The sequence below is a fragment of the Periplaneta americana genome, chromosome 3, assembly GCF_040183065.1.
Source record: "Periplaneta americana isolate PAMFEO1 chromosome 3, P.americana_PAMFEO1_priV1, whole genome shotgun sequence".
Classification (NCBI taxonomy): domain Eukaryota; kingdom Metazoa; phylum Arthropoda; class Insecta; order Blattodea; family Blattidae; genus Periplaneta; species Periplaneta americana.
The window spans coordinates 175,513,290-175,531,180 of record NC_091119.1 but is presented as its reverse complement, the minus strand read 5'-3'; the positions used below and the strand labels follow the sequence as shown (position 1 = coordinate 175,531,180).

Here is a 17,891-nt window from a genome sequence, read left to right as displayed (position 1 = left end):
GCAATGGAGGGGGAAAGGAACTGGCCACCCTACCCCATTATCTCCTGGCCTCGTTGCCTTATAAGTGGTACCTTCTTGTTATTACTTGTGAGGTTCAGACCTGTCTTCGGACAGTTGACCAACAACAATCAATCTTCTTAATGTATCCAGCTGTTTGCTGACAACATAAAGTCCACTATAGTCCACTGTAGTCTATTCAGTTGTTTTTGACCAATAATAAGTAATATGAAAAATGAGGCTAAAAAGAATAAATTCCATGTCTCATTGGGTAGTACATTTAAAGACCGAGAATTAAAACGAAAAGGCAACATTAACGAAAAAAATATAGACACTCTAAAAATTTTAGAATGGAACTCTAGGTCTTTAAGAAAAAAAATTGATTTATTAAAGCAAGAAGTTCAAGACAAAAAGCCTTCTATAATATGCATACAAGAATCTTTTCAGATTGATGATATTTTAAAATTTTACAAATTTGCTGACTACAAAATTTTTAATGTCTCGAGAAGATAGAGGGAGTGGAGGTGTTGTTACCATGATCCACAACTCCATTCATGTAACTGAATCTAAACAATAATTTAAAGGCTAAATTCAATACATTAGGACAAAATTATTACTTCGAAATTAACATTTCATTTTCACTTGTCAATGTAATCTCCAGGCCTAAACCTAGTAATGGATGATATAGAACAATTGAATGGGTTATTTATGAAAGGGCCTAAGTCGCTAATTTTGTGTAAATGAGTTTGTAATGTAATAACTGCTCTTTGGGTGTAGATACATCGATTTAGATATGAAAAGGACTAACTTTCGCACTCTAATGCTTAGTAGAATTTATGATACAATATTTATTTCAGCCTTAATTTCAAAATTTCGGCCTGTAAGCAGTTTTTTCTTAAATTGCTAACAATTTAGTATTCATGACTTAGGCCCTTTCATAAATAACCCACTCAATTGATCACATCTGATCGCAAATTTATCATAGTTGGTGACTTTAACAGTAAACATTACATATGGAATAACGGACCTTGACCAACAACAACGATTATTTAATCATCGTCACCAATTAATCTGCTTCTTCGGAGATTTTTTTATCTAGTATTGAGGACTTGGGAAATTGTTTGATATATCTCATTCCAAGTTACAGGATTTGATATGTCCACACAGTGCAAACAATTGTAGAATTTTCCAGAATAAATGATATCTGTGCTTTGGGGACAGTTAATCTTGTTCGAATCACGGTCCAATTTTGTAAGTTCTTCTTTAAGTTTTTGTTACAAAGTCTAATTTCTGTTATGATTCAAGCTTACATATGCCTTCATATAGGTAAAAGCAATTGGAGAACATATTCGACAACGATGACAAGCTGGGCAAGTCTTAGCCAATGACAATATTGTGAGAACATTATTTTGCAATCACTTTTATCATACAATGACATCGAAACTTACTGGAATTGCTGGGCAAGCCTTGACCAATGAAAATTGTGAGAACTTTGCCCGAAGGTTTGAGCAGAGCCATGTCAGAGGTTCCTGAAGTCATGAACTTCACCTGACGTGTTCCACCGCCACCCCAGCCTTCTTTCTTCACTTTGAACTCCAAACTGTAAGAAAAGTTTATGAATACAGTCATTGGACTTAGAAATATGAGCAATTTTAAATAATATGATAGTCATTATAACACACATATTACAATAGAAGGTATAGAAGAAGTAAGGAATATTATTCGGTTCTTTACGATTTTCAGTTTTTCCATAAAATATTATACATAAAATCTGTTCTACATAAATAAAGTAATATTATGTGAATGTTTTAGAAAAAATATATATATTCAGGTATACAGAATGCTGTGGCAAAAACGTATTTTTAACGACACCTTACATAGAATTTTAAATATCTGGAATCTTTGTTAAATTTTATGCATACAAACTCAACATTTCATTCATGCAGTGGCGGCTACTCCCTACGTGCTGAGCCGTGCCTACTACCACAGCTGTTCATCTAGTACGTCACTTCATCCGTCAGAGCGCTCTCACACGTCACAGTATAGATAGCGCTATCAATCCCTTCATTTGTTCTTTCCCAAATAACCCTATTGGCTGTTCATTACGTCTCACGAGGATAGAGGGGGAGAGAGTTTACCTGTTTTAACGGAGATACACGGAACGACACTTGGGTTCCGGTACACGGCAGATACACTTAGCAAGACTTAGGCTCTCGTACGCGACATAAACATTTAATAAGACTTAGCATTTTAGTACGCGGCAGATATAGACAACGTGATTCGGGCTTTGTACGTGCTGGAGATAGATCAGTGGAGTAGTTAAATTGCGTTGTGTGTGTTTGGGATTTTAGTGGATCGTAGTTTGAAACATCACTTGCTAGTGATACGTCTTGGGGGCAAGTTTTGTATTTGGGAATTATGTTATGAGTTTGATTCGAAACGTGAGTTCATGTTCCGAGACGGTTAGAGTGATAAGGCAGTGATTACGGTCTCACATATGGTTTTAGTGTATCCCTGCTCCATTTTGATTGTTGCTTTCTCTCGCCGCTATTTCGTTATCATGTGCGTCGAGTTTGGTTGCTATTTAAATGGTCGCTGAGATTGGAATTATCGTCCGTTACTTATTACGTGTATCTGTCTCCATCCCTCTCTCTCTCCGTTGGGTATTCATCTTGTAAAGTGCAGAGATTTGTGTTAGTGCAATGGCACAGGTTATGTGAGCAATATGTGCTATGGGTAATGTATAGTGATCAGTTATGTGATGCCTTATGCTGGGTACAGTTTGTCTGTTATTGAGTTTACATGTACCTTTAGTTTGCTTAGTTAGATTGAGTGATATCTATGGTCGAATGGACCATGTATTAAGTTAATGTGCTGGCTGGGTGTTCTGTTTAGATTCATACTCAGATAGTTAAAATGTATATATTTAGAGAGTGGTTCATGCACATTTGGTTTATAGATTAGTTACTGATTATCGAGAGACGGCCATATTAGATGTTTATCACTTATAAGTGTGTTGGCCCCAGCCTTGTGATACTTTCATGATCTACATATTCTGGGGATACCATTTCAGATTAGTTTGTTCTACTTTCATTCACCTATTTCATATTATTGCTATTTCATTTTCCATTTATGTACATTGTTAATTATCATTGTTAATTATATTTGTTTTACAAATCCACACTATTAATTTCTAAAAGTCTTCCACTGCGCACATCCAATCCTTTCCAATGTGCCGTCCACCTGGCGAAAGCAGCCAATATAAGAAGGATAAAGAGGAGTGGATGATCGTACCCCTCGCCCCCCCCCCTTGCAGTGCTAACATACTGTAGCACGCCATAAAATTATCGTCGAAATAATATTGTTAAAAAAACGCACATACTACAAATTCTACTTATAATAGTTCACTATTTTCGATAATTTGGTGCTATAGGCTCAATGGAATCCATCCTTACTCTACGTGCTAATTCCGGATTTAGCCCAGGTAGCAGTGTCTGCTCATGCGCAGAACAGTACTTCACCTCGCCTCTCCTTGATATTCTGTCCTGCTTTTTCACACAACACCGTGCTCACTATTGTGCAGTGCAGTACGCTGTTCTTCACTTTGTTTTGGTGAAACTGTCTCTCTTCCCTTCTATATTCTTTGGTTCGTAACAGTCGACGGAACAGTGCTGCCTAGACACCGCTAAATATATAACTTTGAAATAAAGAAAATACGTTTTATATAATATGTAGCTAATTTTTGCTTTTTGTGTTTTTCATAAATTTTTTTTTATCCAATGCCACCAGGTTGTCTTTTCGACATTTCTGGTCTTCTCTCCTGGCCGTGGCTTAGTTGTAACCCACTTCTGAGGTTGGGGCGCCTGGAAGGCGGAGTTACATTACCCCGATGATGTGATAGGATGATTATGATAATGTGGTGCCAGGAGAGGTCTTAAATCTAAACTTAACCTAAATTCCAGACCATGGACGAACACAGGAATAATCCCCTTTATGGAAAAATTCCTGTGCTCTAACCGGGAATCGAACCCGGGACCTCATGAACTATAGCCAGGAGCTCTGACCACTAGACCATGAGGCTGGTCCCAATCTTAAATATAGAAAACATATTAAAAAACCATATTGAAATACATTTTTGAACGTTTGTGTAAGCAGGTTTACTTTTATATAATCTCAGCAGATAGTTTTGAGTTTATTAGCTACGTGTTACGGGGTCTATGTCGGCATGCCTTTTTGCGGGAGTCCGTTAAAATAGGGATTATTTTCCTCTTTCAAAACAGTGTGTGCAGGTTTATGGGATTCATTATCTTACTGTGGTCATTTTAAATGTATATTCTGTTGTGTGTCTGTCTATATTTTGTGCCTAGTGTAATTCGAATATATAATATAAGTTTAATGTGTATGTTAATCCAGAGACAGGTTTTAATATTGGGATTATAAATATAAATAAAATATACTGTAGTTATATCATGATGAACTCCATCGATTCATTACTCAAAACTGCTTTCTCCAAGCAGCCATAGAAGATTAAATTAGAATTAAAAATCTAGGGCGGCCACCACCAATATTGTGCAGAAAGTAAAGGATGGTAAAAACTATGTGCATACTAGGAAATGTAACAGAAGAGTTTATGACAACAGTGACTGGATATGTGGATGCGAAATACGAAATGCTCTGTTCTGCTTCCCTTGCCTCCTATTTAGTAGCGGTGATTCATGTCTACAACAGGAGTCAAAGATCTTGGTCTCTGAATGAATATATAAAGAAACATTCACACAGCAAGAAACATAAACTCGTTTGATCTTTGTACGATTGGCACTGCAAATATTGCAGCGCAGCTAATAGAGCATATCAAGCATCAGCACAGAAACATAATGAGAAAGTCGAAAAAATCTATATATTTTATCGAAAATAATTGATTGTATTAAATTTTGTGGGAAATTTGAACTAGCGCTACGTGGCCGCGATGAGACGGAAACGTCAGATAATCTCGGTGTGTTCATAGGTCTTACTAATCTGATAAGCAGCATGGACAGTGTAGTGAGAGAATACATTGAAAATAGCAAAGTGTTTAAAGGCAATTCTAAGTAGATTCAAAATGTCGACGGACGGATTTCACCTTAAAAAATTAGGAGAGTCTAAAAATATTTTTAGCACGCTATTATTTTCAGGTACGAGCCGCCACTGCATTCATGTCATTGAATATTGTGTTACATATTATGAATGAAATATCTTTCAATGATCTTAAAATCTGAAAAAAAAACTTTTTCATTCGAATTTCCAGTTTACCTGGAATGGCTGTATAGTAGAACTTAAATGACTGGAAGACGGCATTAACTCGAGTTCCATTGCAAATTCAATTTCTCACCTGTTCGAGAACTTGACATTGATTTCACGGCCTAATTGAGTCTGATACTTCTTGTTCAGTAATAACAAGAATTCAGTCTTGAATATCATCTCAAGTAAACTGTCATAGTCTTCCTTCATGTGCAGAATGATGAAGTCATCCTAAAACAAAACAGTATATCCTAACTTCATTCACTCAAACACCTATTAACACAAAAATGTAACAATATTTTGCATACCGGTATCTCACTAATTCTACATTTTTAAAATCACTCATATCAATCAGCTTTTCTAATAACGGATATTGCACCTGTAACACAGAATTATGTTCACATAGTAGAAAATACATATATTATATTATACTTACTTATGACGTTTCGAGAAGCCAGAGGTTCTTTGCCGCCCTCACATAAGCCTACCATCAGTCCCTATCCTGAGCTAGATTAATCCAGTTTCTACCATCATATCCCACCTCCCTCAAATCCATTTTAATATTATTCTCTCATCTACGTCTCAGCCTCCCCAAAGGTCTTTTTCCCTTCGGCCTCCCAACTAACACTCTACATGCATTTCTGGATTCGCCCATACGTGCTACATGCCCTGCCACATCTCAAATGTCTGGATTTAATGTTCCTAATTATAATCGCGACGCTGTTATTCCCGGCGTGACTCTTCCTTTTTGCTTACGTCTTAGGTAAGTCTATAGGTCTATGAAGTCTAGGTAGGTAGTATCATTCGCTATTTTTGTTCTTTCGTTGCCGAGCTACCAGACGAGGGATCTTTTGCCGCACCGTTAAACATTATCATGTCGTAGTTCCTATGATAATATATCAAACGCACTGTAATTCAGCAAATAATTGAGCGGCAAATAACGTCCTCATGTGCTTTCTGCGAACGCCAACGAAAGAGCCAAAATGGCGGGCGATTATATATTAAGTATTTATCCAGCCTTAGGAAAGGCTTTACATCTTCATCAGCGAATCACAAGATGCACACGTTTAAATGTAGCCGACCTGCAATGTGATTGGCTGCTGGAAATTAGAGCAACGGGACTATAATCATGTTACATACTTCAAAAATACTGGAGTGCAAGAAGACAAATGCCTACACATTTTAACAACAATAACAACAATATATACTTTTAGTCGCTACTTAAAGATACTTTATCAACTACTAGGTTATTTGGTGTCGATAGAATTGCTGTAATGTTTAGCAAGTCTGATCATGAAATGAGCAGACTCGGGTTCAAATCCTGGTTGGGACAAGTTACCAGGTTGAGGTATTTCTGGGGATTTTCCCTCAACCCATTAAGAGCAAATGCTGGGTAACTTTGGGCGCAGGGCTCTGGACTCATTTCGCTGGCATTATCACCTTCATCTCATTCAGATGCTAGATAACCTTAGCAGTTGATAAGGCGTCGTAAAATAACTAATTAAAAAAACTATTGTTAGCGAAATGATATTTATCGAGATGAGGCAGATTATTCGCCACGCAATTACCTGACATTCACCTTACAGTTAGGGAAAAAATAACACAAACAGGTAACCAGGCCAAATGAAAACATGACATCATTGACTCAAATTTCAGTTGAAAAAAAAAATAGTTGGAAAATTACTGAATGTGTTTTCATAAATTCTGAATAAGAATAATACCTCCCATCCAAGTTTCACAAACATTTCCATTATAAATAAAGCTTTACAAAAGCACATTTTATCCTCCTACTATTCACAATTGTTACTAAATAAATGTATTCCGTTAGTTATACATTTAGTTCCAATATAGATGAGGCAAAAATGTCATACTTACTTACTTACTTACTTACTAGCTTTTAAGGAACCCGGAGGTTCATTGCCGCCTTCACATAAGCCCGCCATTGATCCCTATCCTGAGCAAGATTAATCCATTCTCTATCATCATATCCCACCTCCCTCAAACCCATTTTAATATTATCCTCTCATCTACGTCTCGGCCTCCCTAAAGGTCTTTTTCCCTCCGGCCTCCCAACTAACACTCTATATGCATTTCTGGATTCGCCCATACGTGCTACACGCCCTGCCCATCTCAAACATCTGGATTTAATGTTCCTAATTATGTCAGGTGAAGAATATAACGCGTGTAGTTCTGTGTTGTGTAACTTTCTCCATTCTCCTGTAACTTCATCCCTCTTATCCCCAAATATTTTCCTAAGCACCTTACTCTCAAACACCCTTAAGCTATGTTCCTCTCTCAAAGTGAGAGTCCAAGTTTCACAACCATAAAGAACAACCGGTAATATAACTGTTTTATAAATTCTAACTTTCACATTTTTTGACAGCAGACTGGATGATAAAAGCTTAAGCTTCTCAACCGAATAATAACAAGCATTTCCCATATTTATTCTGTGTTTAATTTCCTCCCGAGTATCATTTATATTTGTTACTGTTGCTCCAAGATATTTTAACTTCTCCACCTCTTCAAAAGATAAATTTCCAATTTTTATATTTCCACTTCGTACAATATTCTCGTCACGAGACATAATCATATACTTCGTCTTTTCGGGATTTACTTCCAAACCTATCTCTTTACTTGCTTCCAGTAAAATTCCCGTGTTTTCCCTAATCGTTTGTGGATTTTCTCCGAACACATTCACATCATCCGCATAGACAAATGTCATGCAAATACAAATTATTCTAGATCATATATGTAACAGATATGTCGGGCTTATAGACTTTGAGGTTAACAACTTTTGTCAGGTTTACTACGCTGCCATCTAGTTGTTACATAAGGAGTCACGTCATAATTCCCATTTGAATTGCATTAGCAACTGTGCTGCCATCTCGTGTTCGTTTATGGCGGACGGGTGGCGATCCTGGCGGTTGTTCTCTTCAAAGTGCTGCCGATTTTAACGTAGCGAGGAGTTGTCTGTTACATATATGATCTAGGAAATTATGCAACAACACCAGTCAACGACCTAACATTAACTCTATCATTTCTGACTGTTACAATGGTTGCAAAACTAAAGAAGAACATAATAACAACAATGACAAGCAAAACTGGTTAGAGGGAACTCTGTAAGTACATGTTCAACCACTCAAATTATTCAATGAATAAAATGTCAATCCGTCAGACTCAAAGATATGTATATGTTAAACATATTGAGAGACTTTATAATAAGCTTATATTAACTTAGTGATTAGTAAGTATTTATTCTTACATTCCAGTACCAACAATTAATACTAGATATCCCACCTGGAAAGTACTAAGTGAAACATGGCTGATGTTCTCGAAATCCAATTTCCGTTTTATCACTTCAATATGCTTCCCTTTTTCAGGTCCCTTCTTTACAGCTTCACGACCAATTAAGAAAACAGAGCGAGATGTCAATATGAGATCTCGGCGAGCCGCCTGTAAGAAAGCACTTCTTGTAAGAACAAACTTATCAAATTACAGTAATAAGACGTGGCAGTTAAAAATTGCATGGCCTATTAAAAGAATAAAATTATCACACTTTCATGTAACAAACACTGCATGTACAGTATGTGTGTTATATTTACCATATAACTAAATAACAGCATATATTATTATGTATAATAAAATCTATTCTATACAGTTACAGTAATAATAATAATAATAATAATAATAATAATAATAATAATAATAATAATTCTTTATTTATACTGGCAGAGTTAAGACCATAGGGCCTTCTCTTACACTCTACCAGGTCACAAAGTATACAAGCAGTTAAAATTTAACAGAAAGTTAAAGAACAGAGTACTAACATATTACAAAAAAAAATAATAATAATAGCATAATAAAATCGACACTAAACAACATGAAAATAATACCATAATAAAAAAAAGGAAAGTAAAATACATTGTAATATAGTGAAAGCAACTCGTTTAGTACAAATGGTTAATATGGAAAAACGTAAGGAAGAATATATCAAAATGGAATGTAATAAAATAATAATAAAAAAGAAAAGAAATACGAAAATTAAATAAAATTCACGATAAAAAGGCTATGATAATAAATTCATCGGCTGATAAAGAGAACAAAAAGGGGAAAAGAAGGAAAAAGAAATATATAGCCTATATTTTTACAAAACTATGGCAGAGAAAAGGACTTATAACTGGAAGGAATCTAAATCAAAAAGTGTAATTTTAATTTATTTTTGAAACTAGACAATGTCCGACAGTCTCTGACATGTTGTGGTAGAGAGTTCCAGAGATGAGCTGCAGAGACCGTGAAAGATGAAGAGTAGAAGGATGTTCTGTGTTTAGGAATGGAGAGTGTGATATGGTGTTGTGAGCGAGTATCTATTTCGTGATATGAGGACAAATGTTGAAAACGAGAAGCTAGGTAGCTAGGGTTAGAGGTTTGAAGGATATTGAAGAGTAAAGTGTGAGAGTGAATAGTTCTTCCCTCCTTGAGACGGACTCAGGACAGCATATTTAGTCAAGGTGTGATACGGTCAGATCTACGGACGTTGCAAATAAATCGAACGCATGCATTATGAACACCCTGTAGTCTGTCAGTCAGTATCATGTTAAGGTCAGTGTAGAGAGTGTCACAGTAATCAAAATGAGGCATCAAGAGCGACTGCACTAAATACTTCTTGAGAAGCAACGGAAGGAAATTTCGGATTCTTTTTAGTGAGTGAATTTTCATAAAAATTATTTTACAGTGTATTCACAGAAATATTCCGTGATTATAAACTGATATAATTTTGTAACTATGCATATTACGAAATTCATATCATTGCCATTAGAAAGAATGGCTCAAAGAATTTCAGAGGATGTGTAATTGTATTTGTTAGCAAAAAACAATAGATGGCACCACAAGAAAAAAAAAAAGACCAAGAGCCAGGTTGCAGTGTTACAATTTCTCTGTTCATCCAGTACTTAAAGCAGTCGAACACATATAACAAAATTATCGGCCATTTAATTTCCTAAACAAAACTTATTTTTTTCTCTAATATTCATGTTTGAAGTGGTATCTCTAACCAGAAAATGCTACATGGTTCAACAGATTTTAAGCAATGAATGTACTGAAGAACAATATTCAGATGAAATGTCCGAATGGATACAGTTTCTGAAGGTTAAGCTGTGAAAAAATACTGCTCAATGTATTGTAGTTACTCATAATTTTAAAATTATTAAGCCAGCATCTGTTATATACAAATACAGCACTAATTATATATACATCTTGATTACACAACTTTTAACACTGTATCACTTCGGAATATGTATGATAAGACTTTCTTGTGTTAAATTCTAACGTACCTTGTTTCAAACACGTTACAAAGAACACATCACAGCCATAACAAAATTACAAAACACCTCCACATATGCAGAACACATCACAAATGCCATCCACACCCACAGAGACATCAACACAGACGTGGAAATACTACACATCCAACCAAGAAGCCAGAAACTAAACACACTAGAACAATATGAAATATACAGACACACGAAAACACACCCCAACGAAATTCTCAACATACAACTCAATTTCAGAACACACACACTCTTTGACTCTACATTATACCACACGAACACACACTCACAGGAAACAAAACAAGAGGTGCCAAGACCAACAGCGACCAGTTCTGAGGATGACCCATAAATAGGTCGAAACATGTAAACAAGGTACGTTAGAATTTAACAGAAGAAAGTCTTATCATATATATTCCGAACTAATTATATTTTTAAGAATATCTGCAATGAGAGCTATCTGTAATAAAAAAGATGTTTCTCAGGCTGCTATTTTTAATGCTCTAATTAGTTAATATGTTTTTGAATACATTATATGCTTATTCCTCTTTCAAAAGTTGTAACTCGTTTTTTGAGGATGGGCTTCTGGAAACTATCACTCTCATTGCATTTCAACTCGTTAATTCCAATAATGTTTAAGGGATAAATTAGGACATAGCAGGAAAGTCAACAACAGAAACATTATATTTCAATACAGTGAAGGTTATTACTCCCCATCCTTTTTTCTCTTAGATGTGTAGGCTCCTAGAAAAAAAAAATAAAAAATGCAGGCCAAAAAAGGCATAGGAAAAGGAAGCAATTTATAAATCATTAATGTTACATTTATATACATAAAAGAATTGTATTCCAATGGATACCATCCCATTGTGGAATCCTGGGAAACGAGAATGCGGATGCTTTAGCAAAGAAGGGCAGCACTGCTACTTACAGACCTGTTACTAAATCTACGTATTACTCTGTGAAAAGATTTATTAAATCTACATACTTAGACTTCAGCAAACAAAATTTGATAACACAATCCCAAGGGAAAAAATGGAACTCTCTGCATCAAAATCCACAGTTAATTCCCGATTTACCACGAAAATCGTCTGTAGCTGCATTTAGATTGGCAACAGGCCATGATTGTTTGGCCAAACACCTGCATAGAATTGGAATATATCAGTCCCCTAACTGTTCATTGTGCAACTCAAACCAAGAAATGGATTCGGAACACCTCAAAATCTGTGCTTCAGTGGCTGGTCATGATAATATCTTTGAAAAATATTGGAGTGCAAGAGGTCAAATGACTTTATTGTCAAACGCCTGGCATTAGAAAACAACAACAACATTTATATACATACACAGCGGTTATGACTGCTGCTAATATCTGTTGTAATTGGGTCATTGAGTAAGTAATGAGACATACGACTATAACATAAAAGAAAATTGTTAGCTATACAATCATAATTTGTGTACCGGTACATGCAATATTTGTCATAACTGCATAATATTTGTAAGATAAATAACACACATAAAATTAACTGAATGAAATACATCCTCATATTTCTTATTATCTTCTTAAAAATTGTTTCACTTTTTATGGCTTCTTCCATCTTTCCTACATAAAGCTGATGCTCTTTTTCGATCCAATTTGGAAATGATCCTAAATATATGTTTTACTGATACTAGTTGGACTCAAGTCTATCTCCCAATTAAATTTGGTGGTGTGGACATTTGGAAACTTTCTTACGTTTGTATACCTGCTTTTCTTTCTTCTGCCTTTGGAGTTTTCCATTGCATCAAATCGCTCTTTCCTTTATACAGTGATGCAACTGAAATCTGCCATGTGCGTGATGCTCTGACTAGTTGGTATACTTCCTCACAAACCACTCATCCTCCTGCCCATCCTCGACTTCAAAAGCAGTGGGACATTATCTTTTCCCAAAAAATGTTAGATAAACTCCTTTCTTCTTTCAAATCCGAGCAAGACATTGCACGTCTCCTAGCTCTTCAAGAGAGTGAGTCTGGAGCTTGGTTACACGCATTACCTTCTCCTCACATCGGCACCCTAATAGATAATACATCCTTCAAAATCGCAATGGTTTTACGCCTTGGGTGTAAACTCTGCCAGCCACACCAATGTATTTGCGGAGAAATTGCCAATATTTATGGTCATCATGCACTCAGCTGTGAGAGGAGCAAGAGTCGCATTCCCAGACATATATCACTCAATGATATCATTGAAAGATCTCTGACTTCTTGTGGCATCCTGTCTCTTTTGGAACCACCAGGTATTAGTCGCATGGATGGTAAACGGCCCGATGGTCTCACCTTAATTCCATGGTCTAGAGGAAAATCTTTAATTTGGGACTCAACTTGCGTTGACACTCTAGCTCCATCTCACTTGCCGAATACCTCCAGATGCACAGCATCTACTCAATTAGCCGTGAAAAAAAAAGTCAATAAGTATGCTCATCTTTTAGACAATTATATCTTTGTCCTCTTTGCTGTGGAGACCTTCGGTCCTTGGAGTCATGAGGCTAAAGTTTTGGCAGGGGCGATTTCTCAGGGCATGCTATGCTTGCTCCGCAAGCCCAATATTTTCGTAGAATGTGTATTTCTCAAAATGGCGTTATGTACATTAAAATTTATCTTGATTTTTGGAACATTGTATAGGCGTAATACCATCCGCAGGTTGCACACTGCAAGTATCACAACGCTTGCTCGTTTCTCGGAGCTACAGGAAAGACGTAGAAATAGAGAGAATATGATGCGCGCGCAAGTGCCTTCCTCCTTGGCGCACATGCTTCTGTTATGTGTTGTTTGAAGCTCTGATACAAGAGCTACACCAATGACTATTTAACGTTACACAGAGCAGTATTGACAGCGGGAATGTGCTGTGATTTGCGAGTGCAATGTAATTGTGTTAGCTGCTGCATGTATTATTAATTCTTAAACATTAATTTGAAGTATTGCAATGAGTTCGGAATTGTGTGTTATTGAAACCTTATTATTAAATCCATTTTCCCGAAGAGCTATTCAAGAGAAGACAGACATAGGGAATATGTGCGCTCGTTCAGTGCAGCTCAATACAACAATATGCATTGGTTGGCAGGGTCGAAAAAACTAAATAAACTGTTTTGTTGGCACGTTTGTTATATTATATCGGACTTCTACATCTGATAAGCGAATATGATCCATGACTCATAATGACTTCATAATTATAAAATAAATTATTTATGTGGGTCTGATTATTTTTATTAATTATGAATTATTACATCCTCCCATCTTCTCCTATGAATAAAAGAGCAAGCCTAACTTTCGTAACTAGCATTCACCCCAGAGTTTTGGTATCTCAAATTGGCTAAATTTTGATCTCCATTACCGGTGATCGTCGTTGCACTACTTATTTGCGTCAACATTTAAGTATGGCAATTCAACGCGGAAATGCAATGAGCATTTTGGGTACTCTTCCCGAGTCCAGCCCTATGGATGAACTCTTTCTCTTGTAAACTTTATTTAGTATAGATACATATTTTTAGAAGTAATTAATTATTTAATTTCAAGATAATATTTCATACAAAAAAAATTATATTATATTATATCATACACATCATGTATATATGTCTTTCAAAATATTGTTTTATAATGTATTACTGAATGAAATGTAAAAGAAAATATGTCAAATGAAGTACACACAATGATCAGTGACGTACAGATAGATAGTTCATTTTACAAAGAATGCTGAGCCTAGTGGCAACGCAGCACACATTCACTGCATGACAGTAGAGTCACTGGTCACGTGCTGTGTGCTGTTGCTGCTGCTAGATTTCAAATACGAAATATTGCGTACTTACCAATTACTTCAGATACTGCTGAAAATGACCTCCTTCTACAGTGAGACACGTTCTACATCTCTTAAACGAATTATGTGACACATCCTGCAATTCAGTTTGAGTAATTTTTGTCACTTTCTGTTGTATTGCGTCCTTCAATTTTTCTAAAGTACGGGAATTATTTTTTTAAACTTTACGCTTTCCCCAAAGATAAAAATCACAGTAACTGAGATCAAGGGGCCACAAACCTCTGCTTATTATACAGTCTTCGAAAACTTCCTTTATATTGTCGACTGAACGTGATAATAACATCTTACCTTGAATCGCCGATCATATTTCTTGACCACTTCAGCGAAAGACACTTTCTCTCTTCTCCCAACAAGATTCTGGAGTACCGGTCTTGAATCAAGACCAATATAGTCGCCAGCAAAGTTGCGATTAATTGAGTACCGTCTCCTCTCTTTCTTCCCAAACATCAGGTCTGCAACAAAATCCAATGCCAATTATCTTTTCTTTCCTCAGTGTTCATATTTAATTAATGTATCAGTATCTAAACCATACATGGGCATAATTTTTGGTTACGTGAGGCACTCGATTTGAAATAGTTTGTTTACTAGGAGAGGAGACTGCAGAGTAGGATGGGAAATATAAACTGCTGTGACCTGCGTCACCTTATCATAATCACTAAGGCGGTCAGTGGCGAATTATTAGGAAAGCGCTTGGTTAACGTGAGACCCTCAAAAACTTTTATTCAATTTGGCAAATTAATTCGGCAGCTTTAATCATAAACCTCTTTACTATTTCTCCATCATTGAATTGATTTAAATCACAGGCGAGAAATTGCGTAACAAGCCAGCAATATTCCATCATGTTGTCTATGTTTATCTTCTTGAATATTCTGGCGTTTATCAAGATTACTTAATAGATTTGCACGTTCTCGACCAAAATAATTTCAGAAAATCATATTTCGTTTTCTACGCACATTTGATACTTTTTTTTATTAATTTCTTTTGGAAATAATATGTACAAACAACATTTAATTCCTCGTAGGCTACCTTTTAATGCAGCTTGTTTAAGGTATAATGTCGCATTTAGAATACTATGCAAATGTTAAGATCATAAATTTTCTTCGGAATAGTACGAAAAATAACATTTAATTTGTCTTACCTTCTAATACAGCATGTTCTTCATGACATAAGGAGTAATGTCGTTGTATATTAAATTTATTAATGCCTAATAGGATTTTCGAGCATAACAAACATCGTATGTTCTCCCCTTCTAAACTGCAAAAAATCTCTTCCTCCCATTTCTCATGAAATAATCGTTTTCTAACTGATACACACTGCTTTGATAATGCCATTATGCCACCACTGATATTGCTTATGAAACTGATATAGAACCTGCCCATGCCTAGGAGCTGCGTGAGGGAGGAACGGGGACTGTGAAGATGATGTCACTCAGAGCGATAAGCTCTGTGAAGGTCAGTGAGGCATTATTTCTCAAGTGAGGCACGATGCCCATCTATGAACTAAAAAACTATCGTGATCTCAAACAGGAATATTTTTAAAACGTTTTTCTTCTTTTCTTTTGTGTGTGTATGTATGTATGTATGTGAGTGTGTTTACTTTATAAATAAACATTTGCAACAATAATTATTGAAGACCAGGCATAAATAGGGATAGACCTATAGTGTCAAAAATGAAAAACTCAGGCAACAATTTTTTTTTTGTTAACACGTTTTCATTCATTTAGAGTACAAAACACACAATTTATATGTAGTTGGCTACTTCTAACTACCTTAGGAAAATGTTCTAAAATGTTTTAGTATTTTATGAATTAAAAGAAAAACTTTTTTTTAACTAACGGCAGGGACTTGATTGTTTTGTCATTCACCCATATGAAGCAAACTGTGCAGACGAATTTACTGACAGAGTCGTTGAGTGCCATAGAAGACTGATCTATACTACACCCACGATGAGATGAGATGATAATGGAGATTTATTGGGATGCCACAGGAGAACCAGAGCTCCCAGAGAAAACCCCTGTGTTACCTGGACCACGTGCCTACTCAACACAAGTTATACATTGGGAGTACACCAGGGATAGAACCGGGGTCCACACCACCATGAAAGTCCGCAATACGTTTTTTACAAAAGCAATAAATAATTTGCCTAAGAAACAATGTTGTTTCTGATGACACATTACCACAATATACTTATTTTCTTTTATTCGGAAACTTAAGCTTTGGGGAATAGTAGTAGTAGTAGTAATAATAATAATAATAATAATAATAACAATAATAATAATAATAATAATAACAACAACAATAATAGCAATTAATAAATATGTGATAGAGGAAGAACATTGTTTGTATCCTATTTAAAGTCTGACTAGTGCACAAAAGTAGTAAGTTGTAGTCAGCAATGTAAGAAAACTAGGGGGAAAGGAAATGACTACCCTACCCCATTATCTCCTGGCTTAGTTGCCTTATAATTTATACCCTATTGGTAACACTGTCGTCGGACAGTCCACTAATAATAATAATAACAATAATAGCAATTAATAAATATGTGATAGAGGAAGAACATTGTTTGTATCCTATTTAAAGTCTGACTAGTGTACAAAAGTAGTAAATTGTAGTCAGCAATGTAAGAAAACTAGGGGGAAAGGAATTGACTACCCTACCCCATTATCTCCTGGCTTAGTTGCCTTATAAGTTACACCTTATTGGTAACACTGTCACTAATAATAATAATAATAATAATAATAATAATAATAATAATAATAATAATAATAGTAATAGCAAAACAAAATCAATAATAACAGTAATAATAATAATAATAATAATAATCGCCATGGTGATATGATATGATGGGCTAATAAGCCAGGGGGCCCAGAGTTCAAATCCCGCTTCACCCTGAATGCAACACAGTGATTTTCTCCGAGTCCTTCGGTTCCTCTGTGACATTTCAACAATTCTTCTCATCCCCTTCGTTCTCCTACACCTCCTCCTCCTCCTCCACCTCTACTAGATCAGCACCACACCACCATCATCTAGTAATACTGTAATTTTTTCGTTCCATTGTAACTAGTTATCGCATTCTTTTATTTTTTCCGTCACTATCTGCATACATCATATGCCATCTGTAACTTACTTGCAGCCTCTTCTTTTTGCCTATCACGCTGTCGACGGGCAAAATATTTCTTGAAAGCTTTCTGTATTACTCGTGCATAGTAATTATATTTTCTGTCTCTCTGATCCTCCAACATGAATAACTGTAACAATAAGAAGAACCAATTTATATTACATAATAAAATTATACATTTTACAGTATTTAAGGGGAGAGGGCGGTATTTTTTAAAACTTTTTTCCTATTTGGTGTAAAATGTTAATTTTTTGTATGTAGAGAGCTCATAGCTGTAGGAACTCAACCAAATATAAATATTTTGAAAAAATATATATATATTTGGGGGCCCA

The 17,891-nt window shown here is 35.7% G+C and overlaps 1 protein-coding gene across 1 annotated transcript in view; it reads right to left on the bottom strand.

Moving 5' to 3' along the window:
• Positions 1 to 17,891, bottom strand: part of LOC138696851 (unconventional myosin-Ie-like) — a 277,651-nt gene that overhangs the window by 11,830 nt on the left and 247,930 nt on the right. Inside the window, exons 16-20 of the mRNA XM_069822299.1 lie at positions 17,569 to 17,689; positions 14,731 to 14,894; positions 8,572 to 8,727; positions 5,366 to 5,505; positions 1,446 to 1,597 (exon numbers count right to left, since the gene is read on the bottom strand). Coding sequence (XP_069678400.1) covers positions 1,446 to 1,597; positions 5,366 to 5,505; positions 8,572 to 8,727; positions 14,731 to 14,894; positions 17,569 to 17,689 — 733 coding nt within the window. The remainder of the gene's footprint in view (positions 1 to 1,445; positions 1,598 to 5,365; positions 5,506 to 8,571; positions 8,728 to 14,730; positions 14,895 to 17,568; positions 17,690 to 17,891) is intronic.